Genomic DNA, 20,448 nt, shown 5'->3' with positions numbered 1-20,448 from the left:
ATTACTTTTTACTTCTTTTTTGCACTCACATTTTGCACATTGTAATGATTTTAATTAATGAAACAATAAAGAATAAAGTTATATAACTTGTTGATTGCACAGGCAACTGCCAGTCAACTTCACAGTGGTCTCAACTCTTGTACTGTTATGTCTTTAAAACTGCCAATAAAGTGTTTTTTCATTAATATGGTTTTATTAAGATGTTGGGGAGTGTAACAAAGGAAATGGGCAGAGCAAATAAAGTAACTATCTAGTGCAATATTAGAAGATATTGATTATGCATAGGTCAAGGGCGAAGCCCCTGAGCACAGTGGAGGTTGGAACCACTGTTTGCAAAAAGAAGCCAGAACCACCATGAAGAGGTGGAAGTTATAACTCCTGTGCACAGTTGGCAGCTGTAGCCACTGTGCAAAATGGAGGTTAGAACCCCCTTGCAAAACTGGAGGTTAAAACCTCTAGGCACAGGTGGATAGTGGAACCTCTGGAACCCCTGGCCAAGGGTGGAGGATAAAGCTACCCTCCAAAGGTGGAAGCTAAAATCCTTGTGTACAAGAGACGGTTACATCACTATTTACAGGTGGATATTCAAACCTCTGTGCACAAGTGGGGGTTAGAACCTCTAAGCGCATGTGAAGGATAGAACCCTGATGCAGATCTGGTAGACAAAACATCTCCGCATATTATGCATCATAGGGGTTCATTCAACCGAGAGACAGTAGAACAACATCACCATTTTCTGCCTTATTCATAGTAAGACACAATGAGGAAAATAATTTTGTGTACCAGTTTTTCAAATGGAACCTTGTGAAACTCATCTACAACCATGGAGCAATTATCTGTGACCAGAAGTTGGGTCAGGGGTAGCTTATTGATCTTTGGGGTATAGTTTGTCTCAAATTGGGGATTCAAGACCTATTATGTGTGGCTTCATTCAACTCCTTTCACATTCTCCATAACACCTGGTGCGCATGAACAGTAACATGTGAGCATCGTGATTGGAACAATGGATTTATGGAAAATAAATTTAGAGCAGGTTCTAACAAGGGCTTAAAGCATTTTTTTGTTGTCTGTGTGATGTTTACAACTGCACAAAAAAATAAATCTAACAATTTAAAGGGGTAGTTAAATTTCAAGTCAGTCCAGTACAAAAGAACAAATAAATACTAAATAAGAAAGCTTAAATTGCATAATCAGACCCAGTCGAGAGCCATATCCTCAGCTTTGGAGGTATATCAAACAAAAGCACTGGGGGCTGCTCTTTTTGGTGCTGAAGTCTGGGGGTATGCAGATACTCAGAAGGTAACAGTGGAGGAGAATACATTTATCAGAACACTAATCTGTGTTCCTTTAAATCCTCCCATAATTCCACTTTTGTTGGACTTTGGTAGCAAACACATTTCAGCTATGGCACACCTAAGACCTTTGATGTTTTGTGTTCATATCTGGTCCACCCCAGAACTAATATAGTTTAGGGGGACATTGATGGATTTAATGAGGACCAATGGTCCCTAAAAAACCCATTGGTTACAATAGAATTAAAAATGGTGTAGGAGAATGGGGCTAAGCAGACTCTGGGATAATCTTGAGAAAATCGGAAAGTCTGAGGTTGCTGTACTCAAAACCAGGTGGTGAGCCTTCCTGCATGTCCAACAACTAGCAATGGCTTCTTTAGGTCGTCTGACCCATCAGTTCCTTGAATTCAAGCCTAGTTGAAAGTTTCAAGTTTTTCTGGATATAATTTCTCCACCCCCCAGCCAAGAGTCTGTTTATGAGATTTCGGTTGGGTAGTTTACTGCTAAAGACCTTTACGAGTAAGTGGGAAAGGGAGCGAAATTCAGACAAATGCCCTGCCATTGGGGAATTTCCAGAGACAGAGGTACGTTTTGTTTTCTGTCCAGAATACCGTGGACCCCGCAGGAAATGGAAACAACATGTCTGTTTAAACCTGAAGGTTAATTCTTATAAAATTGCATACAGAATTTAAAAAATGTAGACCTCTGAAAGAATAGTTTTTTCTGAAAGTCGGTTTTTTGCCAATGTTTAGCACACACCCTCCACAGTTGTACTCTAGCGAAGACGAAGAGTACATTACTCCCTTCTTAGATTTGAACTCTGATAGCTGGGGTTTGTGCGACTCTCTTCAATTAGATTAGAATACTGTACGCCAACTAGGCAAAGTAAGGATATATTAGTCCTTTGCTATGTTTGCACAGATGTTATATTAGAAGAATGCTGCTGTACCTTGGTATTATAACTGATTTTTGTTTTTTATTAGATCTTTTCTGTGAGGACATTTTAATGGCCTCTTCTACCCACTAACCTTTTATATTGCACAAATTGTATTTTGGACTTTTAAATATACACGTTTTTGAATTTGAACTCTTTGATGTTTCTTGGCAAACCAAATAAAGCTTTTTTGATCATGATGATGATGAAAGTTTTACCTTTTTGCTACACCTCACAGGGGACCAGATATTTCATATTTGCTGAGAATGTTTTGTTTTTTTATTATCTGTCCTGGCGGATTTTGGAAATTTAGTATGTTCTGGTTTCAGGGGGTCAAATGAATATGTTTTTGTGTCCCAATTCAGAATCTGTTAGAAGGCTCAAACAAATAGAAATTTATATATAGGCTTTCCTGTTTTCAGTTTCTATTTTTGGTAAATTCTGGTGTTTTTTTTCAGTGTTTTCAGGTGATTTCAATACAATTCTTCATGATTTCAAAACAGTTGTTATCAGTGGTTACACATTTTCGCGCCACTAAAAACAACAGAAAAAATGTTTTTTTCCAATGTTTATGGAACATTTAGCTTTTATTATTGCTTGCTTTTTGCACTGATAGAACATGGTATATATATATACAGTGTAGGTATAGTGTATATGAGGTCTAAAGAGATTTTTGCAAATTCAATTTATTGTAGTACACCATATAATACTTCTTCAGTAAGTCGTTGGTCATGGGCGCTCGCTATTTCCTTCCCATGTAAACTTCTGTGAAAAGGCCCTTTCAACACTGGCACTTGAGACGGCCAACGCCAAAACAGCAGTACACAATTTGTTAACTCTGGCCACTGACATAGCTTTCCATGCCAATACTGGTGCACTTGAAGATTGCGGTTCTGCAACATTTGCATTAAGCTGGGCACTTATGCCCTCAGAGTTATTGAATTTGTCAAAAAGGAAGCAGCACTTTTGAAACTAAGGAGGAAATTCCCCCTTTACTGAAGTGATCTAGAACTTGTACAGAGTACCACAGTGAAGTTTCGTTGACTTCAAATGCCAATGGTGATGGAGGAACATTTCTATGCATCATTGCAAGCCATTTCTCATGGATTGTAAAATAAACTTTCCTGAATTGCTCTTCAACATTGCTTTGCTTACCAAGTGGCAAGCACTCTAACATGTAACATGTTGCAGTGCCAAAATCACTAAAGGTGTCGTCCAACCTACTCTCAAGGAGATGTTTCACATCTACACCAATTATGCTGAACACTTGGCAGACAAGGGTTTTTTCAGACAGTTATTTTGTTATGTCCACTACAGCTATTATGTTTTCCTGTAAAAATTTAATAATGCAGTAGAGTGTACTTTTTCACATCACTATCAATATGCGACCAAAGATCCACACATTTCTTGCCTTTGGCATCTTCACTCAGCAGAAATTCTGTAAACGGATGCCACATGGATAATATAGCATTTATAGCCCCTTGGACTGAGAACCATCAGCTAAGGCACACAGTTGGGAGGACTCTTTATTTGATGCCACACAAAGCAAAAAATGAGAAATATTTGCGTTTTAGTTCCTGTGCATAAAAAAACAGTGCACCAGATGGACTAAATAGTCAATAGCATCCCTCATTAACTAAAGATTGTAAAGATGCTTTCAGCATACCATCAAACAAATGACAAGGATCTCCTACAGAGAATCACTTCAGCTCTGGTATCAATTTTGACAGGTCACCACACAACTTTTTCATATACGTAGCTGAATCACTGCAAATACAAACAATATCACTTCAATCTTTCTTGAACTTGGAAAGAACCTTTTTTGCAGAGCATTCCAAGTGACACTGCGTTCCATGTTTTCCAAAAGTCTGGTGTCATGTTTTCACCACTATCCCAGATGCTTGGTGATAGCGCTCTTTGTACATATACTTGTCCCATTACCTTGCATTGAATGTTTAAAGCCTGAGGTGTTGGCAATTCACCTACTGACCCACTAGAAACTGTGGGCTGATGTATTAAGGGATTTTACCCGTTCTCTGTGGGTAAATGTATGACACATATTAGGAAAGGTTCATATGAAACCAGTCATTTTACCTATCAGTGAAAGAATCAAACGCAGCCAAAATATCAAATATGATCTTGATATTTCCTGATTCTCTACAGTTGATAAAATAATTAAACAAGACCTAAAACATGCTTCTAAACTGTGCATCTTTAGACCAAAGACCACAAAACTGAAAAAAAGCAAAAGGAAGAAGAAACAATATTTTAGTGGCATCCCAAAACATCAAAACTCAAGTAGAATAATGTTGGCCCAGTCTTTCTTACTGCTGGCTTGTATAACAAAGTTACGTTGTATTGACCCCTTCAGGAAGAAAAAATTGACTTTCACTCTCTTTTTCCTTTCTTTGAATGGCATTTAGTTTGTGGGTGTGCAGGTGTTTTTTCAGTGTTTATAAGTTTTCACTGGTGAGGGTTATTTCTCTTACAGCGGGGTTTTATCAGTTATTATAGGTTTAAACCTAAAACCCCACTGCCTATTTATATAACATATAATAACAAGTGTAAGGGCTGCATTTAATTCCCCATACACTCTAATTTCTGTGATTTTTATGCTGTCAAGTGTTGTAAATTAAGCCATTCTTTGCTCTTTGGTCACTGTAACACTGTTAGTTCTACTTATATGTTTGTGGCATGTCCCGGTTTTCAATAATTTAGTCAAATCAAATCAAATCAAAGATAGCTTTATTCGGTGTTTGTGAAAAGACCATAAAAGCACAATTAAAATATAAAAGCATTACAACCATATCATACATTTGTTCCCATTAATACTCTAAGTTTGTTAAAAAAGTATTTAAAAATTAGGTGAAACGTGTAAAAAGAAAAAAAAAAAACAATTTGTAAAACAATTAAAAAAGGGGCCTGGGTTATTGTAATGTACTATTAAATGTAATAAGGTACAATATAATACAAACATACAAGAATTTTTTGTCATTAGACCATCGTCCCTCTGCATCTTACTACATATTTCAGAAAAGTAATGGCTGCGTGCATGGTAAGTTCATCTTGCAACAAATAGAGTCTGATCAGGGCTGGTTTACATTGCCTCAGTCCCCACGACCTAAGAATGGGTAACAGGTAACGCTTTCTACCCCACTCATAATATTTGCAAAAGAAGATGCAATGAATGTTTGACTGGGTTGATATATCATCACAAGGACAATTTATTAAGGTAGCAGACCAGTCATTTGGGGCGGGGAATGATATCAGCCTATAGAAACAGTCTGTTCTCATCCGTGTCAATAGCATTCTGTGATAGCTAGAAATTGTCGGGCCAGGTAAGGGTGTAAGCCCGGCCCAGGAAGAATGAGACGGTGGGAGATTATCGTAGATTTATTACCATCCAGATACCACCGCCTGTCTTCTAGTAGCGTTAGACAGATATCCTTTAAGTCTTTTTTAGACATTAATGTACACGAGCTTGGAGTTGTGTAGAGTTCTGGATGGCCGATAGAAAATAGAAATTTTTTAACATAAGAAAGCCAGATGAACTTTTTAGCAGCTGACTGGTTCATGCAGTCTTGAATGACATCCCTGCTAAAAACAGTGTCCTTAGATGACCATATCTTGTGCCACAACATGACTGGAGTTATCTTTATAATATCAGTGATGTGGGCACGATCTAATTCTTTATGACATATGGTCGTAGAAACAGATCTTGGGACTGCTAGCAGAAACCTAAAGAAAGCATTTTCCACTACTTGAATTTGTGTGCAGTCAGCCGTCCCCCATATACCTGCACCATATGTTGCAGTAGAGACGCACTTCGCGGCATAGATCTTGAGCAGGGTGTCAATTGGTTTCCCGCCCAGTCTCTTGGCAAATTGTTTTACTGCGCCTATGGTGCGGGTGAAGGCCAGACAGAGAGTAGTGATGGCTGTAGTCCATGTTCCCTTATTATTAAAAGTGATACCTAAGTATGAGAAAGTTTTTGTCAAGCCTATCTTTGCTTCATTAACGAAGGTTTTGCAGTCAATTTTAGAATTATTTGTTGAGGTGCAACGCATGGTGAAAGTTTTACCCACGTTGATCTTCAGACCTCTAGTGCTCATGAAGGTTGAGAACCCAGTTAGAGCCTTCTGAAGGCCTATCTGGGTTTGTGACATTATTACGGCGTCATCAGCATATAATAGTAGTGGAACCGATTCGCCGTTTATTTTAGGATAATCAACTTCCAAGTTTGTTCAAAAATCTGCCACATCGTTAATGTATAAATTAAAAAGAAAAGGGGCGAGGATACAGCCCTGCCGTACGCCCTTTTCTATGGGAAACTTTTTCGTTCGTTCTCCATTTTTGCCGTATCGTACCGTTGCTTCTGCCTCTCTATAGAGTTCTTTAATAAAGTTCAGGACGTGTGGGTCTATCTCCATCTTGGTCAGGGTGCTCCATAGCACTTTATGATCTAGACAATCAAAAGCCGAGCTTAAGTCGACGAACGTCAATAACAGGCTCCCTTTTTTGACTGTCATATATTTGTTCATTATTAAAGTCAAGTTGAGACCCTGCTCGACTGTACCCAGGCCACTTTTAAACCCGTATTGGAGTTTGGAGAGAACCCCTTTACGTTTGGCCCAGGTTTGCAGTCTTGTCAATAAAACCCTGCCTGCTACCTTCATCAGGGAATCAAGCAGAGAAATGGGTCTGTAGCATTTTGGGTCCTGCCTATTACCTTTTTTATAGATGGGGATTACAATGGCTTCATGCCATGTGTCAGGGAAGCCTATTTGACTATAAGTGTTTAATACGTTTGTCAGAAGTGGGGCCCAGAGTTCTAGGTTTTCTTTAAATAAATCAATAGGTACTCCGTCTGGCCCTGGGGCTTTTGAATTGGCACTCTCTCGGATGGCTTGCTCAACCTCTAGTAGGGAGAAAACAATATTCAAGGGAAAGGGGTTCAGTGTAGTTGGTTCTTCAGACTGTAAAACGATGTCAGAAAATTGTACGGTCGCAGAGAGGTTTGACATCGCTAGGTCGTCATTTTTATACAAAGCCGTAAAGTGGCTGACCCATGCGTCTTCGGCTATGGCGATCTCCAAGGAGTCGGTCTTACTCTCACCAAAAAAAGGGGCATTAACTTCTCTCCAGAATGAGATGTTATCCCTAAGGGCACTGGCCTTGATTAGGGCCTCCCATGCTAGAGTTTTGAGTTTGTTCTTCCTATGTTGTAATGTCCATTTATAGTGTAACCTGGCAGCTCTGACTGAGCTGGTGTTTTTGGTACTGTCTTTATTGCCTGTAAAAGGGCTTTGTGAGCTTTAGTGCAGGCCGAGTCAAACCAGCCAGCTAATCTGGATTTCTCTCCAGCTTTTTGTTTCCTGGTTAATTTATCGTTTATGGTAGCGGCTATTTTATCATAAGCGGCTCTGATCAGGTGGGGGTTAGGATTTTGCTCCAAGCACATTGTAAAGTGCTCATGCTCTTTGTTGATTACCTCTTCTAGAAATTTTATGGGGTCGACCTTAACCCACTTAATGGCATACCCGTTTTTTCTAGACAGGGAAATGGAATGACGATATAATCTTTCGTATGTACTTATTTCATGACTATCATGGCTGCCCGCGTCCAGACTGACGCTAAGGGGAAATGGTCACTCATGGCTAGTTCTTCATTTTTGAACCCTTTTACGGAGCCCTGGTTATTATTGGACATCAACACAAAGTCTATCACGGTACCTGCCCCTCGACCGTGAAAAGTAGGTTGAAATGCAACCATAGGCTCACTCAATTCATTAGCATATCCTAAGTCCCAGTCATGCATGAGTTGGTTTAACATGTTGCCAAATACAGAGTGTTCAAAATGCGTGCATGGTTCCCCTTTTAAATTTGTTAAGCCGCAAATTTTTGAATCACCGTGGGGGCATAAGTGGCAATTAAAGTCTCCAACTATAAGAATGCAATCCGGCTCCCCCACTCCTTTGTTTAAGATATCAGCCAACTCACTTATGAAGACTTTCACGTCTTCTTTTTGGATGTTATTATATAGGTTGATCAAAAGAAGGCACCGCCCTTTCCCTTTTACCAAAAAGCCCTGCAGAGGTTTACACTCCCTGTTTTTAAACCCGTCCACTTCGTATGTCTTCACTGACAGGTTGGCCAAGTTGGAGATGTATGTACACAGACCTCCAGATCCCCTACCTCGATTTCCCTGAGTTACAGGGGTGAAGAGGGTACTAAATCCCTCTAAATGGGTCTCCTCTTGATCCCAGCACTCCTGAAGACATATAATGTCGAATCTATCTACAAAAGCTAAAAAAGTTTGGTCCTTGGATTTTTTAGAAAGACCGGCGATGTTCCATGATGTTATTGTCATGCTTGTTCTCCTCTCGATCTGTGGTGGGCCATCTTTCAGTTGAAGAGAGCTCATGGTAATGACTACATTTTGGCCTGGCTTGTTCGGAGTGTCTATGCTTGTATTGTCATGAGACAGTATGTCAAAATTCTCATTTATGTCTGTTATGAAAGGGCCCTCGGGAGTTAGTTCTGTGACTAAGTGTTGGAAAAGGAGCTGGGCCTGGGGTGCTAGAGTCCGACTCAAGATGGTAATGGTGTTTGTCGATGTCGGGCTCGTATGAAGGGGAGACTGTTTATTATTATACGAGAAATGTGCTATTTCTGGGGTTAAGGGAACCGATAAGGTGGTAGGTGCCTGATATGCCCCTTTTGTATACCCAATTGGTCAATCGACCATGTCTAAACAATCGAACCTATTTCTAGTAGGAAATCCCCTACACCCTTCCAAATTGGACTGTTCTCTTCTAGGGAACCAGGACCGTGGTTCCCAGTCTCTGGTCCATTTTCTATTTCTATGACTATTCCAATGGCCCATCTGGCTCCAGGACCAGTCTGGACCCTCTTCCCAGCTAGGGGGTTCTCCGTACTCATATAGATTCGAAGGTGGACAAAAGAAGGACAGGCGGTGTGCATCGATCCCTCCCTTCTTAGCCAGGTCGGGCCAGGCGCAAATATAGTCAACCATGGTGGGATCATCACAATTGACTATAACGCAATCGCCCTGTATGCTTTTTTTAGATTCTCCTATCCATAGCACTCTCCGTACCGAGGAGATTCTGCTAAGGTTTGGAGCTTGAAGAGGTCTATTTTGACTCAGCCACTGCAGAACCTTATTACGAAGGGACCAGGGGGGTTCATCTGTATTAGCCGGTAACTCGGGGACCCCAGTAAGAATGATAGTATAAGGGGTCGCCTCAGGTGGCAAGTGTGCCGGGCGCCTGAGTCTCCCTCCCTTTCTCCCTTCGCCCGGTGGTTGTGGAGCTGGCCCTTTCGAAGGTATAGATGGTATCGCCTTGGGCTTAGCTGCCTGGGTTGGGCCTTTGGATGGGCCCGGGGATGCCTGGGGGGTCTGTGAAGCATGACTAGTCTTTGCCTTCCCATCTCCTAATGTATTCTGGGATGTGTCTTGTACAGATTTCTGCTGCGTATTTACAGTTTTTGGAGTTGGTGTAGGTTTTGCTCGAGTATCAGAGTGGGCCGGTTGAGCTAGTGTGCTAGTGGCTGTGGGTTTCCGCCCCCCTGTTACAGTTGGGGGGCCTAATGATTTCTGAGTGAACGGTGGTGTGTTCAGTTTTGCCAGTTGTTTCTCGATATTCATAAGGCTTTTTTCAACTGGTTGTAAATAACGTTTAAAGAGTTCCCCCACGCTCTTTAAGAGCAGTTGGTTATTTGCTGCATATGTATTGCATGTGTTACATGCATTGCATGTGCCTCCCGCTGCACCCGAACCATTTTGGTTCTCGGGAGCTCCTATGGTGTTAATTAGGAGAGTAATGTTATCGTTTGTAGAGGTGTGAGGGGACCGGTTTGGAACAGATGTTTGAATATCTGTAGGGAATATAGGCTTATTTGAAAAGATGTTCTTTTTTTTCTTATCCCTTTTTGCGATCGCTCCCTCCCTTTTACCCTTTGCATTTTTCACTGGGGTTTCAGCATGGGAGTGTGTTAGTTGTAGATCAGGAGTTTTTTCTAAGTCTTCACTTGTGTGCAAATCAAGAGACAGCTGGGTAGCAGAGAGGTCCACTATACTAGGGACCGTATGTATCTGCGCCATGGTTTCTGATGGAAGTAGTAAGGGGGTAATCATCCCCTGATGAATGGGGGTTTGGGCAGAGGCGAGGGGTCCCATAGAAGATCTTCTGGCTATTTCCAGTTCATGGGATACTCGACGCTCTAGCAAAATTATACTCTGGTCTATCACCTCGTTGGTCCGGGTAATGAAAAGATCAATAGGACCTGTAATCTGAGCAGCGCTTGACGCCGTTTTGCTTCTAGTGCCTCTGGTCATGGTTGGACACGATTTACAGTAGTTTACAAATAAAATGTCGAGAACTACAAGGTACGACCAATTGAATAAGAAAGTCAGTACATACAGGGTATCCAAAGAACGAGGATGCAAGGGACGTGGCCCAGTCCAGTCTTACCCGGTCTTGAACGGGAATAAACAGGCCCGCCCTTGGCCCGGGCTTTGCCCGGCGTCCCGCGAGACGGAAGTAGTGACGTTTTTAAGCGCCTCCGGGCGCTGGCAGGTGACGCGGCACACCGCTAGGGCTGATGGGGGTTGTAGTCCGCCCCTCGCCCGTCTCCACTCGGCGGCCCCGCTACCAGCTGGAAAAGGAGCGTGAGGCGGCGGGAGACAAGCGGGCGGGTCCGCGAAGCTTTACAGCGGTCACCAGGGATTCCTGTGGCATAGGGGAGCAGCAGACGACAGACAAGAGTTTCCCCCACTCGATGGCAGCAGTGACGTTTTTAAGCGCCTCCGGGCGCTGGCAGGTGACGCGGCACACCACTAGGGCTGATGGGGGTTGTAGTCCGCCCCTCACCCGTCTCCACTCGGCGGCCCCGCTACCAGCTGGAAAAGGAGCGGGAGACAAGCGGGCGGGTCCGCGAAGCTTTACAGTGGTCACCAGGGATTCCTGTGGCATAGGGCAGCAGCAGACGGCAGACAAGAGTTAGTCATTCTACCCTTCATCCATTGTGTGATATTAAGTAACCTGCTAGAGTGCAATCTGTAGTAAATACTTTCTCACATTCAGTTCATTCTTGTGGTTCCAGTCAAGTGTGAACTTTCATGTTACATTTGCTATTCTAATGAATTTCTCATCAATCATAACATTCACGTTTTCTGACCAGTGTTGACAGTATGAGCCTTGCCATTTTCAATAACATTCATATTGTTTCTCTGTAGTTTGAATTTTCTGATGTACCAGTGAGTTTACTTTTGTAATGAAAGCTTTGTCACATTTTATACATGCATACGGTTTGGCTCCTTGCTATTGCATTAGCTTATCCATTCTACTTGTCGCATTCAGTGCGCTCCTATGGTTCCTTTACTGTATGGAGATTCAGATGTTTATTTAGTGATGAGTTTGTGTTGAATTGCCTTTTCACATTTAGTAAATGTATTAGGGTTGTCACCTGTGTCAGATTTCAAATGATATAGTAGCCCAGTCTTAGTTTGTAATGTACACTTTGTCACATTCAATACACTGAGGTGGCTTCTCTGTGGAAAATTTCAAATGATAAAACCGTAATCTTTTCATGAATTAATGCCTTGCCTCATTCTACTTTCGACTGCACACTGGATCTCTCTTAGTAACGAATGCCTTGTCTCATTCCGATCAGCGGTATGGTTTCTTATGTGTATGAACCAACCAATGTAAAAATAGTCCTAATTTTTCAACAGATGCTATGCCAGATTGAATACATCGATATAATTTCGCCCCAGTGTGAATTCCTATGGTTTCTCTCCTGTGTGGTTCTCTAATGTTGAATTAAGGGTTATCTCTAATTAATGCCATGTCACACCAATTACAAACATATGGTTACTTCCTGATGTGGATTTTCAGAAGTAGACCTAATAAGTGCTTTAAAGCAAATGCCACGTCCTATTCAGTACATTCATAGGGCCTTTCCCCAGTATAGACTTTCTGATGCTGCGTTAGGATGTTCTTTCAATAAATGCCCTGTCACATTCATTGCATTCACATTAGGCAGTTCTTGGAAAGAACCACCTTCTCATATGCACTACAATCATGTGGTTTCTCCATAGTGTGGATTTTCAGATGTTGTACTAGCTTGTGCTTTATAGCAAATGCATTGTCACACTAAGTGCATTCATATGGTCTCTCCCCAGTGTGGGTTTTCTGATGTTCCATTAAGTGGTGTTTTCTAGTGTATGCCTTGTCACATTCAGTGCATTCATATGGGTTCTCTCCAGAGTGGATTTTCTGATGTACGATTAAGTGCTGTGTTCTAAAGAATGCTTTGTCACACTCACTACAACAATAGGGTTTTGTCCCGGTGTGGAATACCAGATGTTTTACTAGCTGGTGCTTTAGAGTGTATGTCTTGTCACATTCACTACATTTATATGGGGTCTCTACAGTGTGGACTTTCTGATGTCGCTTTAGGCTTGCCTTTGCAAAAAATGCCCTGTCACATTCATTGCATTTATATGGCTTATTCCCAGTGTGGGTTTCTTGATGTTCCATTAACCGCTGTTTTGAAATAAATGCCTTCTCACATTCACTACAACCATATGGTTTCTTCCCGGTGTGTCTCTTCTGATGTAGTACAAGTGTGTGCTTTACAGTGAATGCCTTGCCACAGTCAGTGCAATCATATGGTTTCTCTCCACTGTGAGTTTTCTGATGTTGCTTTAACTGCCATTTTGTAAGAAATGCCTTCTCACATTCACTACAACCATGGGGTTTCTCCCCGGTGTGGATTTTCTGATGTCGCAAGAGACAAGTGTTTGTTAAGAATGCCTTATCACATTCACTACAAACATACGTTTTCTCTCTGAAGTGGATTTTGTAATGTTGCAAGAGATACTTTTTTGCAATGAACGCACTGTGACATTCAGTGCATTCATATGGTTTCTCCCCAGTGTGGAATTTCTGATGTAGTATTAGGGCTCCCATTGTACCAAATGCCTTGTCACATTCAGTGCATTTATATGGTTTCTCCATAATATGCACTCTCTGATGTCGTATTAGAGATGCCTTTGGATTGAATGCCTTGTCACATACAGTACATTCATATGGTTTCTCTCCAGTGTGGACTCTCTGATGTATTATTAGTTCTCTGTTAGTAATGAATGCCTTGTCACATTCACTACAACCATAGGGTTTATTTCCAGTATGGATTCTCTGATGTTCCGTCAAGTGGCGTCTTCTACTGTATGTCTTGTCACATTCAGTACATTCATAAGGCTTCTCCCCGCTGTGGACTGCATAATGTTGATGTAGCTCTCCCTTTGTAAGGAATGCCTTGTTACATTCAGTACATTTCTGTGGTTTCTCCCCTGTGTGGACTGAATGATGTCGTATCAGCCCTACCTTTGTAATGAATGCCTTGTCACATTCTGTACATTTATATGGCTTCTCTCCAATGTGGATTTTCAGATGCCGCGATAGTGTTCCCTTTGTAACAAATGCTTTGTCACATTCACTACAATGAAAGGGTTTTTCTCCAGTGTGGAATTTCTGATGTTGCTTTAACATTTCATTTCTAATGAATACCTTGTCACATTCAGTGCATTTATATGGCTTCTCTTCAGTGTGTATTTTCAGATGTCGCATTAAGTTTGTCTTTGCAACGAATGCCAGGTCACATTCACTACAACAAAAAGGTTTCACCCCTGTGTGGATTCTACGATGTCGTGTTAGCTCTACCTCTGTAATGAATGCCTTGTCACATTCTGTACATTTATATGGCTTCTCTCCAGTGTGGATTTTCAGATGTCGCATTAGGGTTGCCTTTTTAACAAATACCTTGTCACATTCAGAACATTTATATGGCTTTTCTTCAGTATGCATTTTCAATTGTCGCATTAGGGTTGTCTTTCCAACAAATGCTTTGTCTCCTTCTGGCAATTTAAATGGATTTTCCCCAGTGTGGATTTTCAGATGCTGCAGTAGGTTTGTCTTTGTAACGCATGCCTTGTCATATTCACTACAATGAAAGGGTTTCTCTCCAATGTGGAATTCCTGATATTGCTTTAACAGCTCTTTTCTAATGAATGCCTCGTCACATTCAGTACATTTATATGGCTTCTCTTCAGTGTGTATTTTTAGATGTCGCATTAGGTTTGTCTTTGCAGCGAATGTCTTGCCACATTCTCTACATCCATATGGCTTTTGCCCAATGTGGATGTGTTGTTGTTGAACTAGCTCTGCCTTTTTAATTACTAATGGATTACTTTTAGTTAGTTTAAAAGGTTTCCCATGAGTATGGACAGTCTGATGTGACTGCAAGTTTCCTTTTGTATTGAACGGGTCTTCCTCAGCATGGCCCGCCTGATCTATCAGCAGGTGTCCCTTTGCATACAAAGCCTTCTGACATTCAGTACATTCAAATAACTTCTTCCCGGTGTTAAAACTCTTTTGATCGAATGTCTGCCCACATTCCTCACATTTACATATTCTGTGTCTTGCGTAGGCTACCTGGTGGATTTTTAGACAGCCCGCTGTCCTGAATATTTGATCACATTCAGAACATTTACAGAGTCTTTCCATTGTGTGTGCTTTATGTTCAAACCTTTGTCAAATTAAACACATATTGTTTTTCTTCTCTGCTGACTTCACGTTCTTCTTATATAATGCTATATGGAATTGCCTTGTGAGCTTTAGAACATTTAGCAAGTTCTCTATTGCCTAGTATCTCTCAAGTTAGTCTTTTCAAGTGAAATATCTTTTTCATGATACTTGAGTGTGTGGATTAATATATCTTGTTGATTTTAATGGGGATTAGTCTCCATGGGATACATTTTCAATGCTAAACTTTGCAGAATTTTGCTTGAAAAAAATTGCTGTATGTCCTTTCCATCTTCCTTTCTTAAAGCATTTCTTTCACTTGTAACAAAAAAAGGCAAGTCAATAATAAAGGAACTACAGGTATGATTCATCAACCAGAAAGACTTGTACTGTACATTTATCACAAAGTGAAAGAAACTCTGCAATATAGTTAGTCTTGTTTTCAGTTGATATTTGAAGGGAACTGCAGAGGGGGGTTTGCCAGTATAAAAACAGTGGTAAACAGTGTTTAGATGTTTTTTATCTGTGTGAATTCATCTGCACCGTTTTTGTTTCAGGTGCTCTTAAAGACTTTTGTTTTTAGTACTATTTGCTTTGTGCACTGACATTGCGGGATAAACAGTGTATGCGAAGATCCCCATGCTGTGGGTACTACCCAGAACAACACTAGTCACTTGGATTACTTTTGCGCAGGAACACCCATGACCAACAGGGAAAGAAAAAGTATTAAACATATTAAGGGTGACCAAGCATTGGGCTGCAATTTAACATGTGATAAACCACTCTAAAGTGAGTAGAAGATGTGTTCGCTAACATCCACCATCATGCATTGGGTAGGAATAGGACAGTCTTGCTAGAACAAGTGTGCAACTTAATCCCATGTTAATCTTTTGAGCACATGGCACTTACAGTTTGTTCTAGGCCATTCATTGCGGTCTGGCACTGGGTGCATCCACAGAGACTTACTAAGTTCTTGGTTTTAAGCCTCGGATTCTACATGATGAACAAGTTACTTACCTTCGGGAACAATGTATCTGGTAGACTGGTGAATGGACCTGGATGATGCCAGTGGTCTGGACGCAACCCCTGACACTGGCTTGCTTTCTCTCCCTACCATGGCTATGGAGGAGGGAGCTTCCTATGCTGTTGTGGTGAGGAGGGCAGCTAAGATCCAGTGGTCAGTGTATTTCATGGCTTTGCGTATTGGGCGTGGAAAGTAATGTTAAGAACTGACGTCAGCGAGCACAGGCAGCGTCTATGTAATTCCCGCAATGTCATCCCAGCACCTATGACACTAATTTCGGATGCAGAGCCGACGGACGCCACCTAAAACCGCGCAGGGGTAATGAGGAAGAACAAATATCCAGATCCAGACTGACACATGTGGGAAATTCTAAGGTAAGGTATGCACTACTAACAGTCTCTAGCTCATAGCACATTCCTGCTGAAGCCTAAAAAAATACACACAACCCAGAAAGGTAGACTGCCCTAAAAGTATTGTATTGTAATTGCATTTATATGGCTCGTACTACCCTGGACGAGGCCTCAAAGCACTTTTTCGGCAAGTAGCAGGCTACTCCAGAACCCAAAAGGATTAGTGGTGAAAAAGTAGATAATATTGACTTTGGTAATGAGTCATTTGTGTAGATCAGTGGTTCTTAACTGTGGTCCGTGAATGCCTAGAGGTCCACAGCACCTATTATGGGGGTAGGCAGGCCAATATAACCACTAGGCATTACTTTATGTCAATCATAAGCATTTTGAACTAAATAATTGTATAGAGACAGATTCACCTATAAGGATATTGATTTCATCAAGCAACAATAATACTTATTTACTCCGAGCTCCTTACCCTATCGTCCCGGCCGCGGGACATCTGGGACCCCCTAACTATGTATCTTATAGAACATCTGCTTACACACACTATGGACTCATGTTAGCAGCCTCCCTAAGGTGTCTGCATTCTGTTGTTCATTGGGGGAAATGACGTCTGGATATCGCTATGATGTGTCTATGGGTGCTGTTTGTGTTTTTCAATATGCATATGTGGGGGATGAAAGATGGTTGGGTTGACAGGACTTACTATTTATGTCTCCGGCATGTTTATATGCCTTTATTGCTATTCTCAAATGCGGAGTCCTCCTATGTACTGTGTATGATCATGCTTTGATATATTTCATGTACTGGAACCACTTGTTGGTTATGTTATGTTAAATGTTATGTTAAATATACTTATAATGTGCATGGCTACCCAGAAACGGGGCGTCCATGCGCAAACAGACGGGAGGTAGTGAGAAGGGGCCTAGATGGTGGAAAAGAGCCAGGTTTTGATCAGTTTTCTGAAAGTCCAGTGATCCTGTGTACACCGGGCGGCAAAAGGGGCAGGGTTCCACAAGATCGGGCACAAGCCCTGAAGGAGCGCCCCCCTGCTCTAAGCCTACGCACTCTGGTAGTGCGGGCCAGATGTTGGATGGCAAAGCGTAGGGCCTGAGAGGGAACATATGTTGTATACAGACCCTGGAGAATTTGGGTGCCCTGACCATGAAGAATCTTATGAGTGATGCAGAGAGTTTTAAACTTAACTCTCTGTTCGATTGGTTGCCAGTGCAAACAATGAAGAAGGTTGGAGGTATGGCAGTGCTTAGGTAACCCAAAAAGAGTATGTGCAGCCGCATTCTGTACCTGTTGGAGTCGTTTGGTCACAGTTTTATTTGCACCCAGTAACAGTCCATTGCAATAGTCTAGCTGCGACTGCATTACAGATTGAACAATTGTTTGCCGAATTGGGGCATCAAAAAACCCCAGAGTGGGTTTGAGGCCATGGAGAAGACCAAAGCATAGCCCGGCACTGTTTCAGCATGTGGCTCAAATGAAAGGACCCCATCTATCAGCACCCCTAGGTTCTTGACCCCCGTTTCAGGTAGGCGGGAGCCCAAAGCTGTGGGCCACCATTGGCTATCGCATTGATGTGTATTGTGCCCGACCAGGAGCACCTCCGTTTTGGAGGCATTGAGTTTTAAATAATTGTCCGCCATCCAGTCAGAAATGGCCAGAAGATCCTCACAAAATTTCAGTTGGTCTAGATAGCTATTATTAGAGAAAGTGAAAACCAATTGTGTATCATCAGCGTATGATACCATTTTGATGTTGCATGCTTTGGCCAATAGGGCCAGTGGGCGGACATATACGTTAAATAACGTCAGGCTCAGGGCAGAGCCCTGAGGAACTCCACATCCCAAAGGATAAATACTGGATGCATAAGGGGGGCGTATACCTGGAAAGAGCGCTTGGTTAAAAAAGATGAAAACCAGGTCAGTGCCTTGTCTTTGACACCAATCTCCCTTAGCCTTGGAAGCAGAATTTCATAATGTTTGTATAAATGATGAAACAATAATAGGCCTCAAACACATCCCCCTTCCGGCCTACCCAGGATACGAAATCTGTGAACCTACCTCTGACCGTAGAGACCTAGCATGTTGGCCGATGCCCGGTGGAGCTACTTGTTAGCTATAGAGGAGATGGGTGTGGACTTCCCCCTCTGCCGTCCCCTACCCAGCCGGACTTTGGTCAGACCTTACTTCATCTCTCCGTCGTACTCTCCCTCCTACCACTTTACTCCACCCACTTTCTCCTTTATGCTCCATGTATTCCTCTTCTTTGCTCTCTAACTGTTTTCTCATTGAGACCTAGGCGCTTGACTGATGCCCGGTGGCGCTACCTGATAGCTATAGAGGAGATGGGCTGTGGACTTACGCCTCGGCCGTCACCTACCAGACTTTGGGCAGACTCTCCTTCGTCTCTTCATCCATCCTTTTTCCCTCCTATAACTTTACCCCACCCCCTTGCCCCTCTAAGCTCCGTTTACCTCGTCTTCTGACGCTCTTGTAATGTTTTCTTGTAACTGATGTAACTTGTAACTGATGTAATTTAGTAATGTTGTGGATGCTTGTGTAAAGCGCTCTGATACCTCCGGGTCTAGCCAGCGCTATATAAAACTCAAATAAATAAAGAAAAATTATATAAAAAAAGAAAAACAATAACACTTATTTTAAGTCTACTCTATAGCCTCCCCAATGTATTTGAAATATTTCTTAATACAATCGATAAAGATATGGTTAAAAAAATAATAACCATTCGAAAAATGTTTTTAGTTGCACTCTCCTGCTGGTTCATGATGGAGCATGAATGTACTCCGACTAGCAAACAGCTTACTTACTAATAACGCTGTAATACAACTAGTGCTATGTAAAGCGCTTGGATACCCGACTCGGGTCAAGTTCGCGCTATATAAAACTCTGAAAGAAAAGAAAGAAAGAATGTTTCACTGCTTATGATATTCTGGAACGACGTACGGATCTGCACACGTAGAAAGCCAGTGTTCTAAGCCCACAGTGATACATGTGTTATTTACAGCTAGAGAGCCCAAAATACCCTTCCTGGCTTCAGGTACTCACATCCACTGCTTTACATGAACAGCACTTACAGAGAAGTGTGGCTCAATGGTTAGAGCTATATTTCATAGAACAGTGGTCCCAGACATCAATCACAGTTTAAAAACAAGGTACAAATAGACCAAAATTGGAATCTTTGTTCAATGTCCAGCCGGACATGTTTTAATAATAAATACACTCAAATGTAGCAAAATATACAAGAAAATTTCTAAGTGGAACACAAGCCTGTGTCCAGCTACCACATATACAAAACCATAAAAAACAGACAATTACAAGGCAAGAAAAAGGTCTGTCAAGTAATCAAAAAATCGGGACAGACAGTTATTAATTACATACACATTCTGCGATTTACACAATGGAAGAGTGTACAAATCATCACGTGTACAGTGTCGACGACGTTTCGATCCTTATTTAATTCAGGACCATCATCAGGACATATCAATACATGCCTTGACTAAATATTTACAAGAATTGCCATACACAAACAACAACAACAGATATGATGAAAGAAAACAACATATTGGAAAAATAGGGAAGGAAAAGAAAAGGAAAAATCCATGAATTAGTGCATTTCAAAATTTATCAATGAAGTCAATTCATTTTAAAAAAATCACTCTCTGTACATTGAAGTGTATACATATCAAACCATAGAAATACACAAGCCCAAAACTATAATTACACTAACACTATGTGATGGAATCTGTTCATATCAGAATCTGCGGCAATATAGACAACCATATTAGACGAATGCGAATCTCAAGGGTTTTACATTGCGTTTAGGAAAATCCAGTATTAAAAGGGGGGTCTCTACATTTCATACATTGAATAGGCGCCACGTACCTCTAGTTGTGTTTCACTCTCCTAAGATTATTTTAAGGGGAGGATGATCAATATACACCTGAATAGACACAAGAGCATACCCGTAAGTACTTAGCAATATAACTCCATGGCCATAGTTTATTTAGAAATTCTACGTATCACCACAGATCGCTTACCGGACTGGGGCTCCTCAGATTTGATGAAGGAGTGTCGAAGCGCGATAAAAAAGCAATTGCTTGTACGTTGCACACCTACAGAGAAAACGTAGGTCGTTCTAAATATATACTGATTACCAGGCTTAGTAGAGAATAACACCGTACTAGGAAGGCTCTCTTACCAGTA

At 41.5% G+C, this 20,448-nt stretch overlaps 1 protein-coding gene and 1 long non-coding RNA gene across 2 annotated transcripts in view; one reads left to right on the top strand and one right to left on the bottom strand.

The window, feature by feature from the left end:
• The window catches only part of LOC144761491 (uncharacterized), a 72,379-nt gene extending 57,561 nt beyond the window's left edge, over positions 1–14,818 (bottom strand). Inside the window, 3 exon segments of the mRNA XM_078646824.1 lie at positions 12,126–12,247; positions 12,371–14,147; positions 14,532–14,818. Coding sequence (XP_078502950.1) covers positions 12,126–12,247; positions 12,371–14,147; positions 14,532–14,818 — 2,186 coding nt within the window.
• LOC144762068 (uncharacterized) overlaps positions 1–20,448 on the top strand; it is a 144,588-nt gene that overhangs the window by 70,679 nt on the left and 53,461 nt on the right. The gene's annotated exons all lie outside the window — the stretch shown is intronic.

Source organism: Lissotriton helveticus, chromosome 6 (assembly GCF_964261635.1).
Source record: "Lissotriton helveticus chromosome 6, aLisHel1.1, whole genome shotgun sequence".
Classification (NCBI taxonomy): domain Eukaryota; kingdom Metazoa; phylum Chordata; class Amphibia; order Caudata; family Salamandridae; genus Lissotriton; species Lissotriton helveticus.
The sequence above is the reverse complement of the archived record's forward strand: the minus strand, read 5'-3'. Positions and strand labels throughout refer to the sequence as shown.